Genomic DNA, 18,965 nt, shown 5'->3' with positions numbered 1-18,965 from the left:
TTTCTTTAATAATGTATTCTAACTGATTAAACGACTGAGCAACTGTTTAGATGAGAAAAGGAATGTTGGTTGTGCTGTGGGAAAGGAAGTATGAGGTGTTAAGGTAAACATATAGCTCCAGCAGGACGGGGGTAGATGCAGATCAATGGGTTTTGGACTTTAGAAATTGTTATCACAGTGATCAAATACTTATATCATGCAATAAAATGCAAATTAATTACTTAAAAATCATACAATGTTATTTTCTGGATTTTTGTTTTAGATTCCGTCTCTCACAGTTGAAGTGTAGAGGTCTGTAATAAAAAATTACAGACCTCTACATGCTTTTTAGGTAGGAAAACCTGCAAAATCGGCAGTGTATCAAATACTTGTTCTCCCCACTGTATCTAAAAGCAGATCATCTGGATTAATTGAACATTAGTGAATAGAGATGTGTACACTCCTCTTCTCAGTCATCTGTCTACCGGCTGGAGTTAGCTGATTCTTCCCAGCAAATGCTCTCCAGGGGGAAAACACTGATGATAACATGAGTAACAATCTGAAAAGTTACAATCTGACTTTAGTTTGGACCAAACAGAAACCCAGGCAATTTCTGAAAAGCTTCCCACTCATTATCATTAAACACACAGCCAGCTCTTGCATTTTGTGGGCCTTAAACAAAATGTGGTTGGGTGGCCTCCATGTCTCTTTAGGATGTGACATTAAGTAATTGTCCGGACTTTTTGTGTTTGCTATTGATCCCGAATTTCTCACCCTCATACCAACATGGGTAACTAATTATTCACAGCTTCCAATTTGGCTCTTTCATCCCCTCATCTGGAATCTAATCCCCAGGTGGTTGCTGTAAATAACAGTGGGTTCAAATTCAACAAGCCTGGTAAAAAACAGTACATATAAAATTCATAAAAAGTTCAGATTTAAAATTGATTGCATTTGAGGCAGTTACAGCATTTTTTGTGCATTTTTACAGCTTAGCTCTTGCTATTCAGTAAATTTTCCCAGGGGCAGTGAAAAACACATTGTGTTTTGGTAGATATTCTTCTACAATTCTACACAATTTGCACTCACTTATGACATAACTGAGGGAGAATGAGTAACAAAATCAATGGGTGCCCCTTGGAGGTTAGGGCCCCTGGGAAGTGACCTGGCTGCTGATGTACAATCAAACTGTTGAATTGCAAATTGTGTATTTTACTAACGCTGACTGAGTTCCCCTCAGACAATAAACAAATTGAAAATACCACATTTGCTTCTATGCTGTCCCTTATCATAAATATGCAGTATGCAAGAATACATAAAGGAGAAGGAAATTCTGTATTAAAACAAACAGAAGAAAGATGAGCCGGTTATGGTCATGTTTCTGCGTGGAAAAAACTATGTCCAAGGATTAAATTCTATGTTGTACTCAAATCGTACTGGTAAATAGTAACATCAATTTTGTCATTAAAATAGAAAGATGCCCTTCCTGGTGGCGCAGCAGTCTAAAGCACATCAAAATTGATTTTCTGGTCTCATTGTACTATATAGACTCCCTCAGGTGGCTCAGACTCTTGCATAAAAAAATGAGTGAGTGTGCCCTCAGAAGCTTTGACCCATGTTGTTTCAAGGTTGGAGGAGCAATGTGGAAAAAAGCAGTATGGCTAGGTGGCTAAGATGCTTAGAAAGGCCCGAATCCTTTGGGATATGTTGTAACAATTACAGAAAAAAAAGGAAAAGTGCTCATCTCAAATGTTTGTAGTGAAAATGTTGTGTTTGGGTGCCCCGTTCCTGAACGTATATATCGTACAAAGGCTGTCGTCGAAATACATCCTTTTGTTGTGACCGTTGATGCCAAATTAATAGATATTAAGATGCAAAAGGAACATGTTTTTAAGTTTTCCTGTTTTCAGTGTATTTGTTGTAATGATACATAAACATATGGCAGTGCAGGTGAGAATGACACACACCCATGGATGTTACGAGGGAAAGCAGAGTGACAAGAGGAATAGTGAAAGAGGATGTCTATTGATCTGTGTGCCTGCATTTGCAGCATTTTGTTACTAGTGCTGACAAACAATTACAATAATGAATCTTAATTAATTGCAAAATCTCCTGTGTTCTTCTGTCTGTCTTCTGTTTGTCACCACAGGTCCCCTACCCACCACGGGCCCACCACGAGCCCCCACCCACCACGGGCCCACAACGGACCCCCACCCACCACGAGCCCCCACCCACCACGGGCCCACAACGGACCCCCACCCACCACAAGCCCCCACCCACCACGGGCCCTACACCCACCACGGGCCCACCACGGGCCCACCACGGGCCCCAATCCACCACGGACCCACCATGGACCCCCGCAGTGTCCTCCTGCATCCCTGATAGCTACCCAGGTGGACCAGGGTCTCACACCCCTTAAAGGGGCACTGTGTCGAATCCTCCCTCTAATGTTTACAAGACTGAATTCAAACAATTAGACGACTTGTCTCCTATTCTTCTTCACTTACCGAATGAGACAGAATAGTATTTGCAAGTCCAGGCTGTTTTAGGGTGGGGGGAACAGTAGTGTCTAAAGTGAATATGAGGGAGATTACAAATCAGTGCATGTTTATAGACGAACCGTCTAGAAAGTTCCAATGGGGATTATCTTAAGCAATCTGAACTTTTTTGTGAAAAAAGTATTTGAATACTTGCCATAATAATTGGCAGCATCTATCGGTTGTCAATGTAAATCTAAATAGAAGGTTGCTGGTCTTTGGTCCCATAGAGCTACTATAAATCTGTGTGTTTATGTAGCAGAGGATTAGTACATTTGAGTAGTCACCTCAGCACCCAGAGGCCATTGATTCGTTCATACATTTAATCAACATGATTTGCTGTTATATTCATAAACTTACCTTCAGGGACTGTCCGTCCTGTCAACTCCACAGCGTCCTCTCCGAACTGATGGTCCATTTAAAATGTTATAGCTTCTAGGCAATGGGCTACCAAGCCTCTAGGGACATCTAGTGGACAAAATATTGTATTACATATTTTTAGGGCATGCTATCGTTTCTTAGTTGATTCAATCAAAAGCTACTTATTTAGACTCGTTGTACAAACCTTTCCATTAAATTAAGAACTGATACATGACCTATAGAATATAAAGACAACATTGTGCAAGGTTTAACAAACGGCACGTAGGCTATTGGAAATACCAGCAAATACACGTCAGATATGACACAAATATCCACGAGATGGCGCTTGGAAATCCCATCTTCAAAAATGCCTTGCGCTGTGTTTCTTTATTGACAATGATAAAATGAGAAGGGGGCTGGACTGAGCGAATGGGCTGAACCATGATCCTGCGTTGTGTGCGTGTACCAACGCTCTGTGAAGCAGGATATGGTGAAGGGATTACTGGGCTACGTTGGAAAATAAAGTAGTCGAAGGACGCCATGCAGTGTTCGGGACTGGTACACTAAATTCAAAGAATTACGGATGTCGAATACGCAAACGGGTGAGGCAGAATATTTAGGCCAATGTTTTAACAGAAAATAAAGAAAGTTTGCTTTAGGCCTGAAGTGGTGGATTTGAGACTGTTGAGTAACTCCATTATCTGCAGAGCAGGTTGACAGGTCGTCTATGTTTTTGTTGACCCCTTTGATATGTGATTACTTCAATCTGAATAAATCGTCGGGTGTGGTTGCAACATTTTCACTGTGGAAACCTTGTAACACGTTGTTGATCGTGTTATGGCATTGTAGATGATACTGTGCCTGCGCATAGGAAATGTGTATCTGATCTGTGTCTTTTATTCTTCCCTCTATTCTGAAACTCAATCGTAGAGTGGAAATGAGAAGAGCGGCGGCTGCAAAAAGTGGAGCTAAAGGAACGGAGTCTGAAAAGACAACTTCCACAGGACCAACGACGGCCTGGGAAAATGGACCAGCTTTGCCGTCAACACCAAGCCCTCCAGCTAGTCCAACGCTTTTAAATGCCCCAGTGGATCTGAAAGATGAACCACAGTCTTCACTCACTGATGCTACTCAGATATGGATTAATTTGGCCAAGACATTTATCGCGATTTTTCCCATTTACGTGTTGGGATATTTTGAGTTCAGCTTCAGTTGGGTTCTAATAGGGCTTGTCATTTTTTTCTGGTGGAGAAGAAATCAAGGCCATAAAGACAACAGATTCACCCGTGCCCTGGCCTTTTTGAAGCATGAAGACAAACCTGTCAAACAAAAGTTGTCGACTTCTGAGTTGCCTCCATGGGTAAGAATTATATTGTTTTGCTGAGTTAAACATTTAAAGCAGGTACTTCTACACAGATCTTATTAACATTCCGTCCCAGGATATGGAATGCTTGGCACGCCAACTCTTTTATTTTGGCCACCATGGCTGAAAGAGGATATCTGTAACTTTGAATGACAGTTGTTTGTTTTGACCACGTGACTGCTTTAGTGACTTCTCTATAAAAAAAAATTAAAATGACTATTTTATAGCCTGTTCACTCATATGCTCTCAATCCAATTGAGCAGTTTTTAGAGATTCTGGAGCTGCGCCTGAATCTCTTACACTAAATTAAGGAATTTCACAAAAATGTTGATTCATCCCTCAAATACTGATGCTCCAGACACTTGTAGAATCTATGCCAAGGTCCTTTGAAGCTATTCTAGTGGCTTGTGGTAGGCAAAAGCCCAATTAAAACACCAGATTGAGGGCTTTTTGGAAGATGACTATGGCTACTCTATTCCTGGTTAATTGCAACATACAAATCGGGTTATGAATGTTAGTTTTCCCACAGATCAAGTGTCAGTTGAAACAGTTTTTAGCAAAAGGTGTGTTAGAATGATATCATGCAAAGGTCCTGTATAACATGTATGACACATTTAAATTTGACAAAGTTCATCAAGAGTCACTAGTCATCAACCCTCAGTTCACCTAAACACAACCCCAGGATATTGCACACAACCTTTTAAAGTTGTTAATACAACTTTAACAACCTTTTAAAGTTGACCTTTATGAAATGACCATATTATTCTATGGAAGTGATTTTACTGAGTGAATTACACGTCATCTTTGATTTTAGCTTAAATCAAAAGATGATAAATTCTGCTTGCTATGGCTCCTAATGGAGCTATGTCTCTGATGTTTGAAAATGTAAAAGCACACTAAAGCCTGAGCCAGCCACTTTATAACACGAAAGAGAAGCTAACCAGCTAATGTCCTATGACGTTAAATGAAATGTTCCTTCAATTAGCTTGCCAGCCACAGTAGTAACATAATTTTATCCCAACAAACAAGTTTTACTAAAGCAAAAACGACCTTGTACTACCCCGACTCAATGCGGTATCTATGTGCCTCCATCATCTGTCTGACTAAGACAACTGAGCCACTGACTATTGCGCTGGAAATGACTCAAATTTCTCATTGGCTGATGAAGGCCACATTTGATTAATTGTTCCCCCAGAATCTGTCTTTTTTTTATATGGTGATAATCTCATTCCCAGACACTTGAGTGTATATATAATGAGTGTCCCAGCCCAAATCTTAAAAATGTCTTTTTAGAACAATGTTGTGAACTTGGCCTTTATTGGCCTGTGACATTGCAGTGGGACAGCTGAGTGTATTGCATGGGTGACCTGACTCAGCTCTGCACTGACTTTGGGTTGAAGACTTATTAAAACATGTTTATTGTGATAAATCTATATCATGAATCTTGATGATCATGTGAATCTCACTTTTCTCTCTGCAGCAGACATGGTGAGCAATATTGGAACATTAAATCACAATAAAATAACAGTATCAAATCAAATCAAATATATACAGAATTATGTGAACCACAATACATATTGTATTGATATTGGAAGGCCCCTGGCAATTCCTGGCCATTGCAAGTGTTTTTATGTATATCTGACTGAACAGGGAAGAAAGCTGCCCAGTTCAAATTATACTGTATGAGATTATAGTTGTTTGAATGTGACTGATTGTGATTATTACCATGGTGCTTGTTCTTGGCTGTGATACAATGTAATTAATCCTATCTCACACTTTAATGGTTATGTGTCCATCTACCAACATAACCAGACAGACACTTTAATCGACTTTAACCAGACCCCCAGTTTTATACCATTTAAACACATAGCCACTTTAATCCCATTTAAACACATAGCCACTTTAATCCTGTTTAAACACATAGCCACTTTAATCTCGTTTAACCACAAAGCCACTTTAATCCCGTTTAACCACATAGACACTTTAATACCGTTTAACCACATAGCCACTTTAATCCCGTTTAACCAGCTGATTTATTCCCATTCAACCAGATAGCCATTTTAACCCAATTTCACCTGACTACCAGTTTAATCCCATTTCATCAGGCCGCCAATTTAATCCCATTTCACCAGACTGAGTGTTTTCTTTTTTCCCCTTTTTTTTCCCCCATTTAACAGATGCATGTTGTTAATCCACATGATTGGTTCACACCTTCCAACAACACTTTGTTCCCCAAATCAGTGTGCTTCACAACACTATGGATGGCCTGTAAGATCACATTTGCAGGTCCTTTTGGGGATGGTACATTATACCAGGAGTGAGGAATATGGCAATTTTCAATTGCTTACTCCTTTTCTGCTGAAAACCCATTGCATGAGAGAGGCAGAAACTCCCACTGCTCAAAACTTGTACTCTAATGGTTTTGGAGAATGAAGCGAGAGAATGCATGGAGAATGAAATTGAGAAAAGACCAATCTTCCCTTTGAGAGGGGCTTCACCACACAACCTCTTTCAACTGAACTGGGGAGTACACAGGAAGGAAACATGGCTTGCTAGCTTCTGATGTTTTGCTTCGGTTAGGTTGTGTCATGGCAGAATAAATTCCACATACTTGGTTAATTTCACAAACTGTCTCTGTCTCTGTATTTAAAATAAACCGCAGGACTCACTGGGTAGCCACGCCCTCCTCTTGACTGTGTTCGAAATGGCAGCCTCTGCTAGTGCACTACTTTTTTCCAGGCCCTTAATGGCTCTGGCTGCTCAATAGTAGTGCACTATATAGGCAGTGGGATGGAATTTTGAATAAAGATAAGGTTTGTTTCTCGGAAGATATGCCTGGAATGAGGCTAGAATTGGTGGTGTGGGCTGTGACTTAGTCTGATAAGCCAAGAATGGGGTTTTCGCTTTTGAACTGGTTTGTTTACAACAAGGAAACCAAACTACCCGCAAACAGTATTTCCAACATGGCCGCCTTCTGCTCCACCGCTAAATTGTTCTCTCCTGGGTTGTACGGTCGTGATCCAAATTATTGGAACTAGGGGTGTCGGATAAACCGGTATTGACGATAACCGTGATATTTAAAAAATGAAATATTGAAGTCATGTTAATAATACACATGATAATATTGTATTCACCAGACGAAAGGAATGTTGTATTTTTCAAAAAATCCTTTATAGCTTATTCTTGTCACCTATAGACAAACGATGCATGTGCTTAAACCAGGAGTCTGGGCCTATACACTGGCATTAAAAGGTACTTGTTAGCCCCTCTAGAACATCTGGGAGAGATCGGCAAAGATGCACCTTTTTCATAGCCTATTCACTTGGAGAAAATTTTGTCGAATTTTTCCATAAACTCCTCTCGGTGTTAGGCCATGTGTAGCTTTTGTTCATTAGTTCATCTGGTTGCCTTTTCACTATCCATTAAGTTTAGTTATCCTTTTTGTATGCTTTTTTTGCTGGACTGCGTAAGTGGAGCCAGCCAATAAGAGCGAATGTCTCTAACTGGGTGACTGACTACCCCTTGTTAAATAGCGTAGTGGTTAGAGCACAGACTTCCAAGCAAAAGGACCTGTTTTCAAGCCTTGTCACTGTCAAAACAAATAATGCATTAGGATTTGTTCAGGATAGATAAAAACTTAGCTGGATACAACCATCAGTATCTACGTTATAGTAAGTCTAAAATACAACTGTTTACTGTTATATTGCGTCTGTTTCTGGTGGATTTTTGAAGTACGTATCCGTGCATGCTTTTTGGGGTGATATAGGCTAGATCACAACCCCTTGGGTTGTAAAATTGGAGGGGTTTCCACGATTCCCTTGTCTTTTTACTTGACGTAAAAGTCAGTTATCGTCACCTATATTGATAATTATTGTATCAATGTCATTCACAAATGAAAGTAAAACTAGCGTTGTTGTGCCATGAAATGAAATAGCTTTGGCAGTGTATAGTTCATCTTCATTCTCGCTAGTAATTGCTCACTTCTTATGACTATTCCAAGTAGTAAGTTAGTAGGTTCTAGTAAGTCTATTACTGGCTAATAAGCTGTTAAAACAGCCAGTGGCAAAAGCCATACATTTCATAGATGCTATTTGTGGTGGAAGTAAACTTAGTCAGTTTAACAAAATGCTTAATGGTGTCTAGCAAAATATTCAAACTTGGCGTGATGTTAATGCGTGAGTAGTCATCTAATGTCAAGACGCTATATCGACACTTGGCATATGTCTAGCTTTTTGTCGTAGTGGTTAAAGACACAGCCAGGTTCTAATCTAGTGAGGGCAACAACATTTATACCTTCTAATCGTGGGCCTGCTGAATTGGGCTTGCCCGGTTCCTTTTCTAGTTTTTTTCCATTTGTACATTTATGGTTACAGACTCTCTCCACCTCCCTACACTCATACTTTGAGTGTAATTAATTTGCCAAAAAAGAGAAAAAACACACAATAAACAAATTGAAGATGACTGATAGCACTGTTTTTTTTCCTTCACATGTTCTTTAGATATCGCAATAAAATTGTTATTGTGAATTATTTTGGCCACAATAGGGTTAGGGTTGCGTAATGAAATTCTGATATCGTGACAGCCCAAAATGGAACCATTGCATTTTCTTTAAATAATGCCCCATCTCTTTTAGAAAACTGTTGGAATTCAAAAATCTTTTGCTTTTCAATATGTCTTTTTTTGTTTGCATCTGACAATTTTTTTATTAGAATAATTGGTTAATTACACAAAGAAAAACTCACACAATACTCATGACACTTTTAGAAGTAGTTAGAAATAATTAGATTTCAAGTTGGCTCCTTTACTTTAAGATGAAAGTACATTATGAAAATCATTCACCTTCCCCACAGTCAAACCGTGATGTTTTCGGGCTGCTTGGCTGACCTTTTCACTAAGTGCTATGAGCATATGCACAGCATCCTGATCCTAATCAGGAGCATAGCAAGGCATTTTGGAGGCCAATGTTGAACTCATTGTCAGAACGCCGGGTCTCAGACAAAGGTCATGGGTCTTCCAGCAGGATAATGAACCCGTACACACTTCAAAAAGCTCCCAGGAATGGTCTGTGTCCCTTTATGTCCCTGGCGGTGACAAGCATACCCAGTACATGCTATTGCCACAGGAGCATTATGTGCTGTGCATTAGTCAGGTCCAGTCATGACGGGCCTTTAGGTTTATAGATGACTGGGCCTCAGTTCAGGTATGAAAGACTTTCTGGTGGAAATATTTGCTCAAACTGTCAACATACTAGAATCAAACAGACAACATTAGCTACATTCCTTCCCAAATATGATGATGATTAGTGAGATGCCGTTGTCTAAACATCTCTCTCTCTCTTTTTCCCTGTTACTTCCCCTCCCCCTCTTTCGATTGAATCTTTCTCATTTTAGTCTGCTTTCTTCTCTCTATGGTTTATCCTCTTCCTGTCTTTTTTCAGGTTATCTCACTCTAATGTGGCGTTGTCACGACAATGGTAGAGGCTCTCCCCCTGATGTGCTGAAAGACTGGCAGACCAGAGGAAAACTGAAAACGCATGTTGAACAGAGCATTGTGCTCCTTCGCTCTCACTCTGACTCAGCAGGAAGTAAAGTGTGGGCCCGGCCTTATAACGTAAAACAATGCGAGTCCTGTGCTTTCTCATACACTGTGACTCAGGGGAGCCGTGACATTTGTCCAGCCCCATTGGCCACTGGGAGATGTAGTGTACCGCGATCGCATATGGCTGGAACCTCCTCCACACAACCACCTTTCATTAGACAGTCAGAAAACCAGACACTTTGTCCGTTTGTCATCACGGTTTTTTAAGGAGGAAAAACTAAACACACTAAACAAGCGGACCTTCTGGTTGTCACTGATTTGTGACATGAGCGGTGACAGAAAGGCTTACGGCAAGCTATTTTTACAAAAATGTTTTGCTCTTTGTTAACGAGTGTGCCAGCCACACTTAGACAAATCCTTTTCCTGGGTTGTTTGCATTGCCCTTGTTGAGCCTGCTGCAGGCTGTACTGCACTTGAGGCTGTATTGTATAGAACCTGGGTAATGTCACACTCATGGCACGGCAGATAATGTAGAACATTTTACACAATGGTCTGTGAAGCGCTTTGATTCAATACTCCCCAGAATGCCCCTCTCTCTGGTCACTGTGGTTATGTATCCCGCCCCACCTAAATATAGGCTGGAGCAACTGTCTTGTGATGGCGATATGTCTTGTCCTGGCCCATTGACCCCCACGGGGCCCCACCATTCATATTTCACTATCTGACTACTATCCATGGTAGTGTAAAGTGCCGACCGTGCGCATTCTGTTTGACTTGGGTCAGAGTTGTCCCTTTTGACCTGTACCTCTCTCAGGCTACCTCTGACACAATTACTTTTGACCTAGTAGGCAAACGGGATACTTGAGTGGGATTGATAGCTACTTGGCACTTCATTTCAAGCAAATTGCGTCAATCTGAATTAATACAACTCACAAACTCTCTGCACTGAGGGTATTTCTTGTCTACTTGTTATATTTTTGGCAACAACATTACAAGTGCTTCTGAGTGCTAGATGAAAAGCGTGTCCGTGTTATATTTTCATTATTATTTAGCGCGTTATTATCGTTTTCATCCCTTTCATAGATTGCATAATCCCAAAAAGCACCAATTTAATCTAACCGGTTGGTTAATCTTGAAAATTGCTCTTGTGGCTGTGCATATCCGCCCACCACAACGTGCGTGCGTGTGTCTCTGTGAAGGAAACAATGACCTCAAGCCAGTTGCCTCTTTCTGGATTTCCAACCAGCTGTTCCACGATTCCTCCTGTCCAGTGTGACTCCCATGAGCTGTCTAGGGCCTACCTACTTTTTGACCAGGGCTCTAAGCGCTGTAGGGAACAGAGTGCCGTTTGGGATTCACCCCAGCAGAACTGACCCAGACGAGCTGTCATAAGGAGGGGGTAGTCCAATGGCTTCATTCCCATTGGCTGCTGAGATGGATACAGTAGGCCCCCCCTGCATTGGTTTATATTTATAGAAAAAGATGAAACTAAGCTTTGTGAAGCCTAATCTGTATCCTCGTGCTGGTTACGATTGTTCGTGGTTACATTTGCATTTTAAATAACCCACTTGGTTATGTTACATAGGGTTTTAGCCATAGCACTGTGAATTGTCAGTCAGTTTAAATTTCTACTCTGTTGTGCAGTCTTATTTCTCTCCCTTTGCCATCAAAGTCAGGGCATTTTCAGTTGGGTACCATTAGTTAGTTGGGTACCATTTTTCACTGACTGTTTATAGAGTTAAACCAGGAAATGACTTGACCATGAGTCAGAGCTGCTGGTTCAACTCCCCTGTGAGGATAATAGTGAAGAAACTCTGCTTCATTTTTCCATTCGCTGTGCTGTGTAGGAGCATGCAGCAATCCGCTGCTAGGCCAACTCTGTTTGTCCACAGACACGTGAAAGGAGAGAGGAATAGTCTGTCAGTGGCTCTAACAAGCGGGAACTCAATGTGTACAATGAATCAGTTTCCTTGTTTTGTGACATGTCATGCGGGTTGTCAAGGAAAACAAAACGACGTGATTGTCCGATATTATACAGACTCTTGGCCTGGCTATTTGAGGTTGATATTGAATTTTATTATGTAAACTGAGGATATTCCAGTCAAATAACATACCTACTGTATGTATTTGAAGAGCTCGAGGGTGAGGTCTCCCCTAAATACACGTCTAGTATCGACCTGTTATTCTTTCCTATTGCTAATCCACTAGTGAGGGAAACACAAGTTTCATTCAATCATTGTGTTGCTAGTTATTGTCTGGTGTTTCTATTTTACCCCCTCCCCTCCATTTATATGTACTATGTATTATTCAAGTACTACTACCAAAACGCTTGATGATGATTTCTTTAAAACAAATACCATAAAATAAGCACCTGGGATGGCCAGTGGTGCTAATTAACAGTGTATAACACCTAATCAGTGTCAAGTTCTTCCTAAGGACCCTGCCCAGGGCCAATTGATTTGTAGTTGAGTTCCTAGAAATAGGCCCAGGTAGATTAATCTTAACTGTTTGTAGGCCCCAAATGGCACTCTATTAATTGGTGATTCTGGTCAAAGAAGTATGCTTTATAGGGAATGGGGTACCATTTGAGATTAATCCTAAGCCTGTCTGCTGACGCTCTTTCTGTCTGGGAGTTATGTAATGACCAAGTGCTTCGCTGTCCCAGTTGACTCCCCTCCTTGGCAATCTTAAATAGCTGCTGGGCTGATGCTGTCAGCCTGAGACTGCCATTCCAGCACAGAATCAGCACTTTCCTCCTCCTCTGACTTTTAGAGGTGCTTCTATAAAAACCACCTAGTCATCATTAATCTGCTTCAGCCTCCTACACAGGCACAGATATCAGAGCCCTACGATAAGATTTGTTGGGTGATTTCTTTTTTGGCGGGGCTGGTTGTTCCTCCGTCAGGCCTGCTTTTGTGTGTGTTGTGCACTGTGCAGCTGAGAACTAACAGGACTCATTGTCCGGACATTTTTTGTTGGCAGATCCTGTGAGGTGGATCTGAAACTAACAAGGAATAGACAACTGAAGATAATGGATGGCAACATAAAACATAAAAATACTGCCTCCGAAAGGAAGGTGGTGTGTTTTGTGTCACATATGTGTAATTAGACTAATCGGTTACACTTTATTTTAGGGATCTAATAAAGTTTAGGGTTAGGATATATGTAAGGGTTAGGGTTTGTAGATAGATAGTACACTGACTATCTGTAGAGCATCTACAGGCTCAAAATATTGTTACCGACTCATCTTAGTATCGCTTCATTGTTTTAAAACAGAAATTGATGTATCCTGTTGAACATGTCAGTTCTGTTATTGTCAATTTCCCCTTTAGTCTTCCTGACATTCTGGTTTTCCTCAAACACAATTTGACAACATTGCTGGTTCCAGTGTATCCTAACCTTGTCCAGGTCCAAAAATCGCTCCAGTGTACCATTCATTCAAAATAATATTAATCTCTTGAAATGATTATTTTGTTGAAATACCACCTGTGGTTGTTGGTGTGGCTAGGTAGCTTATTGGCTGTGTGCCCTAATCTTCTGAATTAATGGTTTAGCACAGAGGCATTTATTAATGATGTCATGACACTGTTTTTGTTTTCCTCACAGCTTCGCTCATCTGACATTGTGAAGGGACATTAACAGATCTGTGTTTTTCTCTGTCATTTCAGGTTAATTTCCCAGACGTGGAAAGGGTGGAATGGCTCAACAAGGTACTGACCAGTTTCATGGCGGTCTTACAACGGGGCTGCCCAGCCCTTTAGAGCTAACGGGGGGAGTTGTCCAGGAACGGGATTTGGTCACCTTGCACTATGCCAACCAGAACCCATCGCAAACATGTTTGAAAAATCTCTATGATACTCTGTGTTTACTTTAGCCTGCTGGGGGTACCAGATTGTCAATCCTTATCTTAATTCTGGTAATATCCAATTAGTCCTGCATGCAAGGCAAGTTCAGTCAAACCCTGATTAATCATTCGAAATCATTTCAAATATTACACTGAACATAATTATGAATGCAACACTTTTGTTTTTGCCTTCATTTATCATGAGCTGAACTCAAAGATGTAAGACTTTCTCTATGTACACAAAAGGCCAATTTCTCTCAAATGTTGTACACAAATCTGTCTAAATCTGTGTTAGTGAGCACTTCTCCTTTGCCGAGATAATCCATCCACCTCACAGGTGTTTTTTGATACCGTATCGCTCGACACATTTACAAAATTTGTAATGAGTTCTAAACCCACAAACTCTCAGCTAGACCCGATTCCTACAAAATTACTTAAGGAGTTATTTCCTGTGCTAGGTCAGCCAATGCTGAACATAATAAATTGCTCCCTTTCCTCCGGATGCGTACCAAACTCACTAAAAATTGCGGAAATTAAGCCTCTTCTAAAAAAATCTAATCTAGATCCCGACATATTAAACAATTATAGGCCAATATCGAACCTCCCGTTCCTCTCAAAAATCTTAGAAAAATGTGTTTCCCAACAACTGAATGCCTTCCTAAAGACAAAAAACATTTATGAAATATTCCAGTCTGGTTTTAGATCCCATCATAGTACTGAGACTGCACTCGTGAAGGTAACAAATGACCTTCTAATGGCCTCAGACAAAGGTTCCGCATCCGTCCTGTTGCTTCTTGATCTTAGTGCTGCTTTTGACACTATTGATCACTCCCTTCTCTTAGAGAGACTGGAAACCAATATTGGGCTACGTGGACATGTTCTAGCCTGGTTTAAATCTTATTTATCTGAAAGATATCAGTTCGTTAGTGTGGATGGCATATCCTCTGACAAGTCAAAGGTATGCTTTGGAGTTCCTCAAGGCACGGTTCTGGGCCCATTACTTTTCTCACTATACATGCTCCCTCTGGGCGATGTAATCCGAAATCACAATATTAACTTTCACTGTTATGCTGATGACACACAGTTATATATTTCAATGAAGCATGGAGAAGCCCCTAAATTAGCTATTTTGGAAGCATGCGTTTCAGATATTAGGAAGTGGATGACAGAGAATTTCTTGCTCTTAAACTCAAATAAAACAGAAATGCTCCTTTTAGGACCCAAAAAACAAATAGCGTTGTTAGCAGATCTCACTGTGAACCTCGACGGCTGCATGGTCGTATCCCAAAAAACTGTAAAAAACCTTGGCGTTTACCCTTGACCCTGACCTCTCCTTTGAAGAACATATAAAATATGTCTCAAGAGTTGCTTATTTTCATCTTCGAAACATCGCAAAAATTAGAAACTTCCTATCAAAAACTGATGCAGAAAAATTAATCCATGCTTTCGTTACTTCTAGATTAGATTACTGCAATGCTCTTATCTCTGGTTATCCAGACAAATTAATAAATAAACTTCAATTAGTGCTGCACACAGCTGCTAGAATCCTAACTAGAACAAAATAAATTGAACACATTACTCCTGTCCTGGCATCCTTACATTGGCTGCCTGTTAGGGTTAGGGCTGATTTTAAGGTTTTACTCTTAACCTATAAATCTATACATGGACTTGCTCCTACTTACCTTGCTGAAATGATCCAGCCATATATACCTACACGTAACCTTAGATCGCAAGACGCAGGCCTTTTAATTGTACCTAGAATTTCTAAACAAACAATCGGCGGCAGGGCCTTTTCTCATAGAGCTCCACTCCTGTGGAATGATCTGCCAATTAAGGTTAGAAATGCAAACTCAGTGCAAACTTTCAAGTGTCTACTAAAAACTCATCTCTACAGCACGGTTTATAATTAGGTGTAGCCTGGCCCGGGGGCGTGAAGGTGACCAGTAGGCTTGATACTGTCCACTCTTGCTGTCTTGCCAGGTGGGCTCTCGTCGCCACTGGGATGCCCTCCCTCCAATGCCCTTCGGGGGAAGAGTCACTGGCTTGTTGTTGACTCTCTATTGCGCACTTGTGCAGTTGGGCTGTACGCTACTAGCAATACTCGGCCCTCATTCAGGGGGGTTGCGGTTGGTGGGTGTCCCTTTGGTTGATGCCTGGCAATGTGGTTGGATTGATTTCCTGCCTGTTGGGCCCTGTCGGGGCCTCCCCCGGGTAGGGCCACAGTGTCACCGGACCCCCCCGTCTCAGTTTCCAAGGTGTTACGCTGCTATATTATTGTGCTGGGGGACATGAGGGATGTACTACTAACTTTTCTCAGTTTCCTCCAATTTTAAATTTTAGAAGGAGATGAGGTCCTGGTCCACACCTGCGGATTACCTGGTTTGGGGGGACCGTTGCTGTTCCTGTCCTTGTCCACCTGGTCATACTTCTGACCTAGTCTAAAATCAAATATACTCTGGATTTAGCCAAGAGAAATTTATTTATTATTCCAATTGGACTCTTAATATCTCACCCGGCACAGCCAGAAGAGGACTGGTCACCCCTATAAGCCTGGGTCCTCTCTAGGTTTCTTCCTAAAATTCGACCTTCTTAGGGAGTTTTTCCTAGCCACTGAAATTCAACACTACTGTTGTTTGCTCCTTGGGGTTTAAGGCCGGGTGTCTCTGTAAAGCACTTTGTGACAACTGCTGTTGTAAAAAGCGCTTTATAAATAAATTTTGATTTGATTGATTGATTGACAGGTGTGGCATACCAAGATGCTGATTAGACAGCGTGATTATTGCACAGGTGTGCCTTAGGCTGGCCACAATAAAAATATGCAGTTTCACTGTATTGGGGGGTCCGGGGGGGTCCGAAAACCAGTCAATATCTGGTGTGACCACCATTTGCCTCACGCAGTGCAACACATCTCCTTCGCGTAGAGTTGATCAGGTTGTTGATTGTGGCCTGTGGAATATTGGTCCACTCCTCTTCAATGGCTGTGTGAAGTTACTATTGGCAGGACCTGGAACACGCTATCGTATACGCTGATCCAGAGCATCCCAAACATGCTCAATGGGATGTTTTCAGCTTCCAGGAATTGTGTACAGATCCTTGCAACATGGGGCCATGTATTATCATGCTGCAACATGGTGATGGTCATGGATGAATGGCACAACAATGGGCCTCAGGATCTCGTCACGGAATCTCTGTGCATTCAAAGTGCCATCAATAATATGCACCTGTGTTCATTGTCCATAACACACGCCTGCCCATACCATAACCCCACCGCCACCACTCGATCCACAACGTTAACATCAGCAAACAGCTCACCCACACAATGCCATACATGCTGCCTGCCATCTCCCCTGTACAGTGAAAACCGGGATTCATCCGTGAAGAGAACACCTCTCCTAAGTGCCAGACGCCATCGAATGTGAGCATTTGCCCACTCAAGTCGGTTATGACGACGAACTGCAGTCAGGTCGAGACCCCGATGAGGACGACGAGCATGCAGATGAGCTTCTCTTAGACAGTTTCTGATAGTTTGTGCAGAAATTATTTGGTTCTGCAAACCGTTTGTTGCAGCAGCTCTCCAGGTGGCTAGTCTCAGACGATCTTGGAGGTGAAGATGCTGGATGTGCAGGTCCTGGGTTGGTGTGGTTACAGGTGGTCTGCGGTTGTGAGGCCGGTTGGATGTTCTGCCAAATTCTCTGAAACGCCTTTGGAGACTGCTTATGGTAGAGAAATGCACATTCAATTCACGGGCAACAGCTCTGGTGGACATTCCTGCAGTCAGCATGCCAATTGCAAACTCCTTCAAAATCTGTGGCATTGTGCTGTGTGATGGAACTGCACATTTTAGAGTGGCCTTTTATTGTGGCCAGCCTAAGGCACACCTGTGCAATAATCATGCAATTAATCTGCATCTTGGTATGCCACACCTGTGAGGTGGATGGATTATCTTGGCAAAGGAGAATTGCTCACTAACACAGATTTTGACAGATTTGTGAACAACATTTGAGAGAAATAGGCCTTTTGTGTACATAGAGAAAGTCTTACATCTTTGAGTTCAGCTCATGATAAATGGGGGCAAAAATATATATAATTTTGTTCAGTGTATTTGAAAGCAGGTCAGATGCCATCTTTCCCAGAAGCAGCTACACTTGCCCTGCTCTACATAACGGACTCAGTGTGGGGGCAGGCAGGCCGGCATTAGTATTATAAATAGGCCCTTATCTGGAGCTCTGCTAACCCCTAGCCCCACTACCAGCGTCCCCAAAGACTAAGGAACTCACTGGGAGGCAGAGTCCTCACTGTTACAGTTTCTGTAAACTTCACCTATTTGCAATGCATGAGTGTTGCTGTTGCTTTTCCTCTTATTCAGAAGAGCATGCACCTTTCAGTACTGAACCACACTACGTCCCAGTAATTGGAGCAGAGCTGCACCTTAACTAAGGAGATATGTGGCAGTTGAGTTAATGATATGTAAAATAGGCAATTGTGAGGATATTTCCATCATCGTTAGCTAGGGCGGTTATGCTGAGAATTTTTCCTCAGGGATGAATGTCTTTCTTCTCAATTTTATGAACAATTAGCAACAGGGAACAGAGCCAATACCCCCAGCCTCTGAATAAGCTTTTAAGAATATGACCTGTCTAACCTGGAGCCTCCCCTTCATCCACAGACGGTGAAACAGATGTGGCCGTACATCTGTCAGTTCATCGACAAGCTCTTCCGAGAGACAATCGAGCCGGCCGTGAAGGGGGCTAACGCTCACCTCAGCACCTTCTGCTTCACCAAGATCGACATGGGGGACAGGGTAGGGCTGATGTCTGGCTAGAGACATGCAGATGTTTCCTGCTTTCTCAACATTTGGTTTCCACTGTCGGAGTCAAGCGTTGTTGAAGTGTTCAGTAGCCCGCTTTGTGGGTGTTTAGTCAAATTAATCTGGTCTGTAGGTTGTTTGACAAAAATGTGTCAAAAATGGACACGGCTGAGGTATTTTTCCTGCTAGTAACTTTTCAAACCTGTTCACCTTGTAAGATGACTTGGAGAATCCATCCCTGCTTTAGGTGTAGTTGGATGAGCACAGTCACAAAATGTTTTGGGTGTGGGCACACACAAGCAATAGTCAACCCATGGGATCTTTTTCCTCTCCTCACTCCTGCTCTCTCTTTCCCTCTCTATTTCCTGTTCTCCTTCACTTTTTCCTTCACTCTTTCTCTTTCTGCAGCCACTCAGGGTGAACGGTGTCAAAGTGTACACAGAGAATGTGGACAAACGCCAGATTCTGATGGACCTGGAGATTAGGTACAGTAGCAGGGCATGCCGTTCTGCTGGATGAGCTTTGTGTCTCCCACAT

General features: G+C 41.8%; 1 protein-coding gene across 4 annotated transcripts in view; it reads left to right on the top strand.

The window, feature by feature from the left end:
- Positions 1 to 3,306: 3,306 nt before the first annotated feature.
- Positions 3,307 to 18,965, top strand: part of esyt2a (extended synaptotagmin-like protein 2a) — a 41,291-nt gene continuing 25,632 nt past the window's right edge. For 3 of the 4 annotated variants that reach the window (XM_010883042.5, XM_020045355.3, XM_020045354.3), the window contains exons 1-5: positions 3,307 to 3,478; positions 3,807 to 4,236; positions 13,446 to 13,487; positions 18,288 to 18,422; positions 18,837 to 18,913. In XM_010883042.5, the coding sequence (XP_010881344.2) occupies positions 3,814 to 4,236; positions 13,446 to 13,487; positions 18,288 to 18,422; positions 18,837 to 18,913 (677 nt within the window). In that variant the 5' untranslated portion in view covers positions 3,307 to 3,478; positions 3,807 to 3,813. The remainder of the gene's footprint in view (positions 3,479 to 3,806; positions 4,237 to 13,445; positions 13,488 to 18,287; positions 18,423 to 18,836; positions 18,914 to 18,965) is intronic. The other variant, XM_010883050.5, reaches the window with a different exon arrangement.

Source organism: Esox lucius, chromosome 3 (assembly GCF_011004845.1).
Source record: "Esox lucius isolate fEsoLuc1 chromosome 3, fEsoLuc1.pri, whole genome shotgun sequence".
NCBI classification, from domain to species: Eukaryota; Metazoa; Chordata; class Actinopteri; order Esociformes; family Esocidae; genus Esox; species Esox lucius.
Note: the sequence above shows the minus strand (reverse complement) of the source record. Positions and strands in the feature narration are given on the sequence as shown.